The sequence below is a fragment of the Octopus sinensis genome, linkage group LG6 (assembly GCF_006345805.1).
Source record: "Octopus sinensis linkage group LG6, ASM634580v1, whole genome shotgun sequence".
In the NCBI taxonomy this organism is placed as follows: Eukaryota; Metazoa; Mollusca; class Cephalopoda; order Octopoda; family Octopodidae; genus Octopus; species Octopus sinensis.
Genome location: NC_043002.1, coordinates 89342855 through 89355799, shown reverse-complemented (window position 1 = coordinate 89355799; position 12945 = coordinate 89342855). Strand labels below are relative to the sequence as shown.

Below are 12945 nucleotides of genomic sequence, written 5' to 3'. Positions count from 1 at the left end.
AATAGAGTTACCTCACCTTGCCATCTTTTCGTTACAACGAAGTATTTGAAATATTCGGCAAAGACTAAAATTCGAGACTTGAAAGATGTATCCCAATCATGGGCAACCTGCCGCCTGCATGGACTTTCCGAATGGCGCGCTTAAAGTAATATTCTTTTTTACTCTAGGCACAAAGCCCGAAATTTTGTGGGAGGGAGCCAGTCGATTAGATCGACCCCAGTATGGTACTACTGGTACTTAATTTATCGACCCTGAAAGGATGAAAGGTAAAGTCAACTCGTTTGGATTTTCCGAAATTCCTCTCCACACCTTCAGAATTTTTTTTTTTTTTTTTTAGGTTCTGATATAATCGGAATCGACACCATCAGGCATATTTATGGAAAATTTCATTGGAAAATTTCCATTTTTCTGGAAGTTATGCGGAAACAAAGTCAGTGGGTGCCCAATTGTGTATGTATGCCAATCTTTTATTTAAGCTGTTACAATGGAATTAGATAGAAACTTGGCTACTATTTCTAGCAGTTTGAACGGTCACGTAGAAGCTCATTTATTGACTCGTGTCGTCCGACAGCAGCAATTAGAGAGGTTGTTAGCTGTGACCTTTAGGCTGGGCAAATGCAGATATTGCTGACAAGTCTATAACTGACAAATGAAACTATTCTAGTCCAGTGCCCCTAGCTTCGCTCATAGAGCAGTAATCTCCCTTGTCCGTGTATATATATTATGCGCTTCATACAGCATTAAGGGTTTTAATTCTTATTTCTTGAAATATAAGTGCTGGCCAGCACCTTCAGTCACAAGTAGTGGTGATTAAAAATACGTATATATATATATATAGCAAAATAATTGAGATGCAGATGAATTAGGTACTTAAGTTGAGGCAGCAAAAATTAGTGCAGTATCGTCTGTACAATTTCAAAATAAGGTGAATAAAATCAAAATAAGCAACATGATATCCAGAGGTGATGCAGTACGACTGTTTCAAGCAGCTCCATTTAATTGAACAATGCAATCACTACATCAATTTAAACGCAGAGCTATCCTCAGCTGCATAAATAAATAGAATTAATTTAAACAGTTGGACACATATAATTTGACTTAAATCCTCTAAGAGGGTAAGAAGTCAAAGTCCATGCTGTTTTCACTTCAGCTTAGAAGCTACTAAGATGTCAGGAAAAAAGAAACTTATTAGGGTTCTAGCTTGTCACTGATTTTGATTTATAGTCATAACTATAACTGGTTACTTTATATATATTGGATGTTCAATTGATATGAAATTAAATGGGAAATAATAAGAAATGCGCAGCCCTATAGAAATAGTAGATGCGGGTGCGAGCTGTGCTCTATGGAAACATATGAGATTTTTAAGCAGAAAGACAGGAGCAACCTGATTAACACTAGATTAGACCTTAGGGTATCAGGCATACATAGTATCACCCGTACATTTAAATATTTTTGAAATAAGCGCTTTATAGGTGTTGTGCTTGAATTGAATTGATGGAAACTAACTTTTAATATTTTTAGTGTTGGATCTCATTATTCTTACCCTCTAGTTCTATATATATATACATTAGGTGATATTCAGTTACATGAGGAATTAAAGTACATTGCATATAATATAAGCTATATAGTATAGTAAGTTAGTGTGCTACATGAAGTTAGTATACTATCCTAGGAATATTCCTGCCTAGTTAGTCTAACTTCATCATGGTTTTAGTAATTAATCTATTTATCCCTTGCTATAGTCTTCCACCCTCCTGATCATATTATTATTTTTATAAAGGCCTTTATGTAAGTAGCCTGCCTAATTAAGTACCCCTAAGTAACTATATTTATCATGTATGTTTTAACTCTATAAACTTTTAAAACTTATATTACACCTCTCAGTTTATAATTAATATATAATTAGCATGCTCTATAGCCTCAATATTCCGCTAGTAAATACTGGGTATTAGTCTTTATAGATACCACTTAATAACTAGTAAATAAATAATTTAGTTTAAATGATGGAATTATTAAACAAATTTTATATAATCTTCTCTTTTCTATAAGGTTTATATACTTCATCATGGTTTTTAGTGATTAAACTATTTATTCCTTTCTATGGTGTTCTACCCCACTGATCATATTATTATTTTTATAATAGCCTTTATGTAAGTAAACCTCCTAATTTTGTACCCCTAGAGATTTATATTAGCTTATATATAACAGCACCGGAAACTCCACAGCTTAAAATATACCTCTTAGATTATAATTATATAGTTAGTATGTTCTATTGCCCCATTATTCCTTTATTAAATTGTCAGTAAATGCAAGTGATCAATCTTCAAAGATACCACCTAATAAGTAAATATCTAAGTATGAAAAAATGCCACACCCTAGCAGTTGAAAGAACCTGTGGAAGAGGCAGACCCAGGAAAACCTGGGACAAGGTGGTGAAGCATGACCTTCGAACTTTAGGTCTCACTGAGGCAATGACTAGTGACCGAGACCTTTGGAAATATGCTGTGCATGAGAAGACCCGGCAGGACAAGTGAGACTATAACCCGTGGCCTTTACCTGGGATGTAGCCAGTCCATTTATGTATACCTTTTCTTCTTGGGACACAAAACTGCTTGCGAAGACCTGTTGAGGCAAGTGAAATAGAAATTGATCAAAAATCAATGGAAATTGTAGTTGTGATACCAGTGCCAGTGGCACGTAAAAGAACCGTCCAGTTGCATGTAAAAAGCACCAACTGATCATGGCCATTGCCAACCTCGCCTGGCACCTGTGCCGGTGGCATGTAAAAGGCATCCACTACACTCACGGAGTGGTTGGCGTTAGGAAGGGCATCCAGCTGTAGAAATATTGCCAGATCAGACTGGGCCTGGTGCATCCTCCTGGCTTCCCAGACCCCGGTCAAACCGTCCTACCCATGCTAGCATGAAAGCGGACATTAAACGATGATGATGATGATGATGAATAAATATTAAACTAATTCTATGTAATTTTTTTCTCTGTCTATTGTTGTAAATTTTGGTATATACTCAAAATTATTCAAAAATTTATCATTTTGGTTTTAATATTTTATTAATGTTTTTTTGAATACCCTAAATTTTATCTTTATACAATATAACAATATTGTTTAAATCATTCAACTATAGTACCCCATGATAAAAATATCCCCTGTTTTATCATCATTGCCCTTTCAACTGGTAATTAACAGCTTGATTTAAGATCTTCCTTTACCAAACCTCATTAACTAGCATGGAAAGCAGACATTAAACAATGATGATGATGATGATGATTACATGTATGTGCTGGACGTTAGGTCACTTTCATGAAATTGACAATACTTGAACAGATGCACAGTGTATCATTCATCAGATGTCAAAGTGTTGCAGAGCAACTGAACCCATGATCTGGTAATCATGAGTGCAACACTCTAATCACTGGGCCATGCACCCTTACCATGTGTATGTGTGTGTGTGTGCATGTGAGCGTGCGTAAGTGTGTGTGTTAAAAAGGAGGTAGTCAAAATTTTGAATAATTTTTTTTAGTGTTTTCATCTCATTCATTTCTGAGACTCATCAGAAATTATTTTTTTTTACAAAAAATTAATGTCTTTTATATAAATCTGGAACAGAATTCTTCTTTTGTTATCTGTGTGTGTGTGTGTGTGGTGTGTGTGTGTGTGTTTGTGTGTGTGTGTGTGTGTGTGCATACGTGTGTGTATTTATGTGCATGCATGTATGTGAGCACAAATATGTGTGTAGTGAATTTTTGGAGGCTTTGTTAAAGGCAGATAAAAGAGAAAAAAGGAGAAAAAGAATGGAAGAAAGAGAGAAAAAGGGGGTTAGTTTTTTTTTCTGAGATGGTTTGTATTGTATTTTCATGGTCAGTTGCTACACAGCTATTTGAAGGTAATGACTGTTCAGGATGTCAATCTTGTTTTATTATTTTGAAGGCATCTCTCTTTTCTCTCTCTCTCTCTCTTGTTCTCTATGTATGCATGTATGTGTGGTGTATGTGGTGAAGTTTTGGAGGCTTGGTTAGAGGGAGAAAAAAAGAGGGGAAAGAAAAGGAAGAGAGAAAGAAAGAAAGGAAGGAGGGATGAAGAAAAGAGAAAGAAAGAGGTCTGTTTTTCTCCTGGAATGGTTTAAGCTGTATTCATATATATTCATGCACATAAGTATGTGTGCATACACACATGCATGACACACACACATATATATGCACCCATATAGATAACAAAATAAAATTCTCTTCCAAATTTATATAAATGGCATAAATTGTCTGTAAAAAAAAATTTCTTATGAATTTCAGAAACAAACAAGATGAAAGTGCTCATAGATAATCATCCAAAATTCTGACTACCTCCTTTTTCTTAATATATAAAAACTGTACCCTGCTTCAAACAATATATATTTATATATTTATATATATATATATATATATATATATATATATATATAGGCATTACTGTTTGATCAAGAAACTTGCTTCCCAACTATGTGGTCTTAGATTCAGCTCAACTGCACAGCTCCAAGGACAACCAAAGCCTGGTGAGTGAATTTGATAAGTGGAAACTGAACTAAGACTGTTGTGTGTGTGTGTGTGAAGGTGTATGACCTGCATTTAGGTATTCAGCTCATAATCGTATGATTGTGAGTTTAGTTCCTGACCCAATGCATTGTGCTCCCGAGTAGAGTATTTCATTTTAACTTGCTCCTCTCTACTCACCTGTAAGTAAATGTGTCAGCCAAGAAGAAGGCTGGTGTAACTCTCTCTTTCCATCCAGCTATCATAATTAAGGTAGTGTCTATATCAGCTCATGATTATATAAGCAAAAGCATGTTACCAAACCATACTAGCTCACAAGTGATGGCTGGCTGTACTTTTACATGTAGGCACAGAATGTTCAAATGTTCACTTTGCAACCATGAAGTTCTGGGCTCAATCTCCCTGCATGGCATTTTGGGTAAATATTTTTCTACAGCTTCAGGTCAACTAATATTTTGTGAGTGAAACTGAGAAGGCAGAAAATGTATACCAATTTGTTAGTTAGATTCTACTTGTGATTGAAGGTAGAATCACAGAACACAGCCTAGTCACATGCTGTGTCATGCTGATTCTGGCAGAGAATATGTTAAAGCTATACATGCCTGTGGAATGCTCAGCTACTTACACATTAATTCAAGAGAAGGTAATCCAGTTGATTGAACAACTGAATCCTCATTGTTGAAGAAAAGGAAATCCAACACCATTGTATATAGTGCTTTTGTATCACTCACATAACAAATAAAATATTTTTCTTTTTGTGTTTTCTTTTCAGAGTAGAAATAATTATTTATGATTCAATGTAAAGGGTAATGGTTCAAATCCAGCAAAAGACAAATATTCTGTATTGTGTTTATGAAAAAGGTTGTATCAATTTTCAATGTAAATCATAGAGTGAAGGTCCAAGTATAGTTAAAGACATGTGTTTGGTTACCTTAATAGCAAATGTTGGTTTCAGCTTCATGAAGCAAAACCTCATCAATTTGTGTGTCTATATATATATATATATTTCCTTCTATGGACTCATTCTTTCTCTCTTTCTGATGAAGAGCTATGCTTGAAACATTAAAAACCTACCCTTTTTTCTACTTTTACCAAGCATCAAACTAATACATATATTTGATTGCTAATTTTTAACTTTTAATGTTCAATTTGACTATTACTACAGTTTTATATAAATAAGCATGTGTGTTTGTTTTACTTAAGAAGGAAAAGGCTGATGGTGACTTCAAAATTTCAGCACATTTGATGAAGGCTGATATACAATTGAACCAAAATGTTGGAGTTATTGACAATATTTTGGAGAAATGATCTTGTTGAGAAACATGTCAATGATTGTCACTGTGCTTCATTAAATCCAGCTAATTAACTAATTTGAATAACAGATGATGTGGAGTGACAGGTGAAGTGTAATACTTTGAAATTTTCATCTATAGTAAAATCATCATCATCATCATCATTTAACGTCCACTTTCCATGCTAGCATGGGTTGGACGATTTGACTGAGGTCTGGCGAACCAGACTCCAATCTGATCTGGCAGTTTCTACAGCTGGATGCCCTTCCTAATGCCAACCACTCTGAGAGTGTAGTGGATGCTTTTACATACCACAGGCACGAGGGCCAGTTTGGTGGTACTGGCAATGGCCATGCCCAAATGGTGCTTTTTATGTGCCACTTGCACAGGAGCCAGTCCAGTGGCAGTGGCGACGACCTCGCTCAAATGTTTCACGTGCCACCAGATTAAGTGCTAGTAAGGTGATGCGGTAACGATCACGCTCGAATGGTGTATTTAACGTGCCATCAGCATGAAGGCCAGCTTGTTGCTCTGGCAACGATCTCACTCGTATGGTACTCTTAGTGCTCCACTAGCAACAGATGCCAGTCACCGAGTTTGATTTCGACTTCGATTTCACTTGCCTCAACAGGTCTTCGCAAGCAGAGTTTAGTGTCCAATGAAGAAAAGGCATGCATAAGTGGACTGGTTACACCCCTAGCATAGGCCACAAGGTTATGGTGACACTTGCACTTGCCAAGTCTTCTGCAACACAGCATATTTCCAGAGGTGACAAAATAGTGATCAAAGAATTCTATTGGTGCTACCCTAGCTATTAATGAACAGATGATACAATTAAAAATTCTTTCCTGTTTGCTGCAGTTTTCTTAAACTTAAGAATAATGGGAAAGTTGAGAAAGTCTTTGTGATTCCATTCCTTACAGGAAACTTTTGTTTAACTTATTGTTTTTTTCCCTTTCATTCTTTATTTTTATTACTAGCATACCCATGTTGGCAAGAATGCTGACAGATTAATTAATGATAGAAAATGGCATATCATTACAATGGGGTAAACTATTAATAATTGTCAACAATCTAGTAAATATATATACATACACACAATTGAAACACTTGAATAAGATGTAATGTCTCCTTTGAACATATCATCCACATAATGTATGGTTGTACACACACATACACACATATGTATATATATATATACATACATACATACACACACACACACATATATACTTATTTTATAGACATTCTTGTCCCTCTCTTTCTCTCTCTCTCTCTATATATATATGTATATATGTTTATATGTATATATACATATATGTTTACATATATATATGTTTATATATATGTATATATGTTTATATATATATATATATATATATAAAATTAAATAAGGGTAGAAATTGATATTAATCAATTAAAACCAGTGGCCTAGCATATTTTTTTTAAAATTTGAAGATTTAAAATTTTTTACATACAAAATTTAGAGGACTGACCACTAAAAGTGGACAGTCCGTATGCTAGATATAGACGTCAAAATCACCATTTTCCATAAAGAATGTGTTCTGAAGAAAAAATTCAGCAAAAAACCAAAGTGTAAAAATAAGCAAGACAAATGAAAATATATGAAATAAAAAACGATTACCTATGTACTAATTAGTTTCACTTGTTAATATTTACCTATAGGGATCCGTAAACATCTGCAAGATCATCAGCATAGTTTACAAAATCATCAGTTTTGTTTACAAAATACAATTTCCAGTCAATCTAGCTAAAACCAAAGTCCTAATAAGTAGGAAGGTAGACAAATCACAAACGCCTTCAGGTAGATGGCCCTGCTCGATCTGTAGAAAAGGCATAGGTAGAAACTCTATAAGATGCACCAAGTGTAAGCTATGGACACATAAGAGGTGCAGCACTGTCAAAGGAAGGCTAACTAGGAAGATGGTTTTTGTATGTGGCAGATGCTCAGGAACAATAAACACTGAAAATGCTCTGAGACCAACTCCTGTCACTTTCCAGGGAGAAAAACTAGAAATAGTTGATAGCTTCCATTACCTCGGTGACCAAGTCAGCAGCGGGGGCGGGTGTGCTGAAAGTGTAACTGCTAGAGTAAGAATAGCTTGGGCAAAGTTCAGCGAGCTCTTACCTCTGCTGGTGACAAAAGGCCTCTCGCTCAGAGTAAAAGGCAGACTGTATGATGCGTGTGTACGAACAGCCATGCTACATGGCAGTGAAACATGGGCCGTGACTGCTGAGGATATGCGTAAGCTCGCAAGAAATGAAGCCAGTATGCTCCGATGGATGTGTAATGTCAGTAATCATACTCGACAGAGTGTAAGTACCTTGAGAGAAAAGCTGGACCTAAGAAGCATCAGATGTGATGTGCAAGAGAGACGTTTGTGCTGGTATGGGCATGTGGCGAGAATGGATGAAGATAGTTGTGTGAAAAAGTGCCACACCCTAGCGGTTGAGGGAACCTGTGGAAGAGGCAGACCCAGGAAGACCTGGGACGAGGTGGTGAAGCACGACCTTTGAACTTTAGGTCTCACTGAGGAAATGACTAGAGACCGAGACCTCTGGAAGTATGCTGTGAGTGAGAAGACCCGGCAGGACAAGTGAGACCATAACCCGTGGCCTTCTACATGGGATGTAGCCAGCCCACTTATGCATATCTTCTCTTCTTGGGACACAAAACTCTACTTGTGAAGACCTGTTGAGGCAAGTGAGAATCAGAATCAGAATCGAAATCGATCAAAGGAAATTGCAACTGAGTTACCAGTGCCGGTGGTACATAAGAGAACCATCGGTACGTAAGAGAACCATCCGAACGTGGCCGTTACCAGCGCCACCCCGACTGGCCTCGTGCCGGTGGCACATAAAAAGCACCATCTGTTCGTGGCCATTGCCAGCGCCGCCCCGACTGGCCTCATGCCGGTGGCACGTAAAAAGCACCATCCGTTTATGGCTGTTGCCAGCCTCACCTGGCCCCATGCTGGTGGCACATAAAAAGCACCATCCGATCGTGGCCGTTTGCCAGACTCGTCTAGGACCTGTGCCGGTGGCACATAAAAAGCACCCACTACACTCATGGAGTGGTTGGCGTTAGGAAGGGCATCCAGCCGTAGAAACATTGCCAGATCAAACTGGGCCTGGTGCAGCCTTCTGGCTTCCCAGACCCCAGTTGAACCGTCCAACCCATGCTAGCATGGAAAGCGGACGCTAAACGATGATGATGATGATGATGAGATATAGAATGCTCGACCGAAATCCAGTATGCATACAGTTCTACAAATTACATTTATGTGTATCTTTCAAATGCCTTCACTTTGGTGCACTGAGATCAGAAATTACTCTGCAGTTAATAAACTACAGTAGTTAATTTACCAGCTAGAGAACATTTTTTTTCTATTTAAAATTAAATAAGGGTAGAAATTGATATTAATCAATTATAAACCAGTGGCCTAGCATATTTTTTTTAAAATCTGAAGATTAAAAATTTTTTACCTACAAAATTTAGAGGACTGACCACTAAAAGTGGACAGCCTGTATGCTAGATATAGACGTCAAAATTGGAAATTGACGATTTTGACGTCTGTATCTAGCATACAGGCTGTCCACTTTTAGTGGTCAGTCCTCTAAATTTTGTATGTATGTATATATATATATACATATACAGATATATATATATATGTATATATATATACTCATACATATGCATACCTGGTCATGTACATCCATGCATGGACATACATATGTAGGCATATGTTTGTTTCATTTTCTTAGATTGATGAAATCATTTTATTGATTGTAACATGTATGCCTCTTTGTGAGTGTGTGTGTGTGTATGAAATGGATAAATATAATTTACAATAAGAATTTAACTTCATTTTCCTTCAAAAACTGTTGACTTCAAAGGTCACTACAGCTTGCCTGCAGTTAAGCTACCTCCGACTGCCACTCACTGCCAATCCACAGACACACAAACACACATATATATATATATGACGGGCTTCTTTCAGTTTCCATCTACCAAATCCACTCACTTCTTTCAGTTTCCATCTACCAAATCCACTCACGAAACCCGGAACCATGTGGTTGGTAAGCAAGCTATTTGCTTACCAACCACATGGTAGGTACTAATCACACAGATTTAGACAGTGTTGCTTATGTTTTACAAGTGTTTATCACTATAATCTAAAGACTTACAAATGTCTCTCTATGGCTACCTCATTTGTCATTTCATCAACTGAAAGTCCATAGTGATGGAAGAATGGTGTTGTGATGCATGTAGACGTAACCAGTTGGAAGCACACAGAAAGTTTCGGTTTGAATGGCAGTTTTTTCTAGCGGTGTCATATGAAATTGTCACCCATAATTATGACCCTAGTATCGATCTATTGCATTTCAATCTGTTTTAGGGTTAGGGTTAGGGATGGGGTAAGGGTATCTTTTTTTCTTCACAAATGTAAATAAACCCAATCTGTTTCTTAAACGAGGGACATATTCATACAGAATGTTTTTTTACCTCAACAGACGTCACTGATTGGTTGAAATTGCCGAAATTGAAGAAAAACAACGACAAATATCTTACAAACCATAGAATTTTCTCAATAAAGCCAAGAGAAAAAGATGTTCTATAAACACATTCTACCAGTATACGAAGTTTAAAATTGTTTAGTTACGTGGAAATTACTTTTAAAAAACTGCCGTTCAAACCGAAAAGATCCCCTTTAATTTCTATTATATTCTACTGGACCTTCATAGCCATTCGATGTATATAAAATAAAAACACCCTACTGTATTTCTATAATTAAATATGAATTATTTTAAAATAAAAAATTAAAATATTTTGTGTATTGTGGAAGTATAAGCAATTTATTGTAAATAAATTTTAACAACAAAATCTTATATGGGTCCCAAGGTCATATAGGTTGAGGGACACTGGATTAGGCGATTTAAAAATTACGCTAGTCCACACTTAACTATAAATTTTTGATGCAGAAGACATCCTTGGGAAATTAGCCAACGTAATTAATTAGCTCGATACAGCAAGCACTATTAAGAATTGAAACCAAAATCTAGAGGGCAATTAAACTCCCCGGAGCCAACAAATTACATATTAATAACATGTTGGACGAGACAGTGGAGCGGATAAAGTAAGCATAGGTCAAGAGTTCAAATCCGTTATTGGCGTTTCATTCAATGTGTTTCAAGACAAAACGCTATTTTATTCGTTACATCAGTTCATCTGTTTGTCGTGGATAGGTAGCAAGCCATCGAGTATTGTACAGTCTCAGTCCAGCCCTGTTCACTTTCTGGTTCTGATTGCGATATATTTTGTAGGAGAGCCACGTTAAATTCATCACAAAACACATGACATCCATTGTGAATGTTTTCCGAGGCAACAAGGAATTCCTCACCAATAAGCTGGCTCCAATCAATCCACTTTACCTTTCCAGAGACTAGCTCGAACTATTTGAATTAATCGACATATTTTTTCCTTACTTAATTTTTATATATTTATTTTTAAAATTACGAGTCAAAAGTTCTAACAGCTATTGTCGTATAATTTATATCTCAGAAAACTTTCCCGAAACCTGCTCCGTGGGTGTGACGTCAGAGTTTGTTGCCTTCATATTCATCGTGATTCCTTCAGATATGGTGTTCGGATTACTTGTTGGCGGCTATGTCTTTACCTCGTTGTTGCTTCTTAAATACCCGAATTTATTACACAAAAAGAAACGAATTAAGTTTACTGCACGTCATATTAGCCATAGAGGCGGTAAGTTAGCTGTTTGCTTGTAAAGTTTTGCATTTTATGTACTGTGTATTGCCGATAAATTACATAATATTTAGTTACCCACACGCAGCATTGTTTACACGCGCACACACACACGTGTGTGTGCGTGCGTATGTGTAGGGTAATCGTTTATTGATCAAACAATTCTACCAGCACAAATATAAGTCCTGTCGCTCGACCAGCTAGAAATAGCAGCCAAATCGCTTTAACTGGACATACTACTGTCTTGAAAGGGAAGGACTTGAGAGATAAAGCTGGGTTTAGATTCACCGCAAAAAAAGAGAGAAATGTCACAGCTGGAATACATCTGATCATGGGCCTATTGAATCGGAACTGATTTGAGTGCTTAAAAAAATTACTGATTCATTTTTTTCCCTGCATTTTCTTACGGTTTACTTTTTTGTAAATTATATTCGTTTTCACTGAATCATTGCTTAATAAATTGAAATTTCCTCATTAATAATACATATTTTATTTTAAATGTTGTTACGATCAAATAGTAGCAGATTGACAGACTAAATAACTCCGTTTAAAGCTAGTATACAAGTATACTAGTTGTAAAATTAGAACAAGAAAAAATTTCAGAATAGATGAATGAAGTGGCAAAATCAAAAATTTCCTTCAAATTGAAACATTTTCTGTTATTAATTTAGTTCCTGTTTTGCAAATTAAAAACTATGGACAACGAATTTCCTTTACAAAATGAAAATTAAAAGTCCAACCTTTATAATAGTTTTTTTTTTTTTACTACCAGAATAGTTTGTTTACATTCATTACTAATTGTTTATTTTTTTTACGTACATCGCTATTTCAATTCGACCCTGACAGACATCGATATTAGTTCTGTTCTTTCGCATTCACATCATTGTTTGAAATCATCGATTAAACAGATTTAGACAATGACGAGACAAGTCAATTAGTTCATTCTAACGATCGTAATTATATATAAATTTCTCTATGTAGCCTTCATTCCAGGTAATTTTTATACGAGCCAACTAGAAATAACAGCCAAATCTTTCCCCCGAAATCATACTTTACCATCTTATATAAGAAAAGGGCTGATTAAATAAGATAGCTGTACATAGCTTTATAAAAATAAAAAGTTAAAAGGGAAAACAGGATTCTTGATCAAGGGCTGAACAAGAGAAAAATGTGGTGCGATAAATGCGGATTGTGTTGAGAATTTTCAAATAGAGACTTGGAGGTGTTTACCAGTTCTTCAATTAGAAAAAACAGTACATTTGCATTGAATTTCTTTACCATTAATTATACATCGTAGTTTAGAGAATGGTCTAGAAAAGTGCC

At 36.1% G+C, this 12945-nt stretch overlaps 1 protein-coding gene across 2 annotated transcripts in view; it reads left to right on the top strand.

Moving 5' to 3' along the window:
• The first annotated feature begins 33 nt into the window (after positions 1–33).
• Positions 34–12945, top strand: part of LOC115212822 (lysophospholipase D GDPD1) — a 53116-nt gene continuing 40204 nt past the window's right edge. The window contains exon 1 of one of the 2 annotated variants that reach the window (XM_036504147.1): positions 34–145. Coding sequence is in view for 1 of the 2 variants with exons in the window: in XM_029781584.2 (XP_029637444.1) it covers positions 11499–11622 (124 nt within the window). In the remaining variant the exon portion in view is untranslated. Of the gene's footprint in view, positions 146–10731; positions 11623–12945 lie in introns of those variants that run through there. The other variant, XM_029781584.2, reaches the window with a different exon arrangement.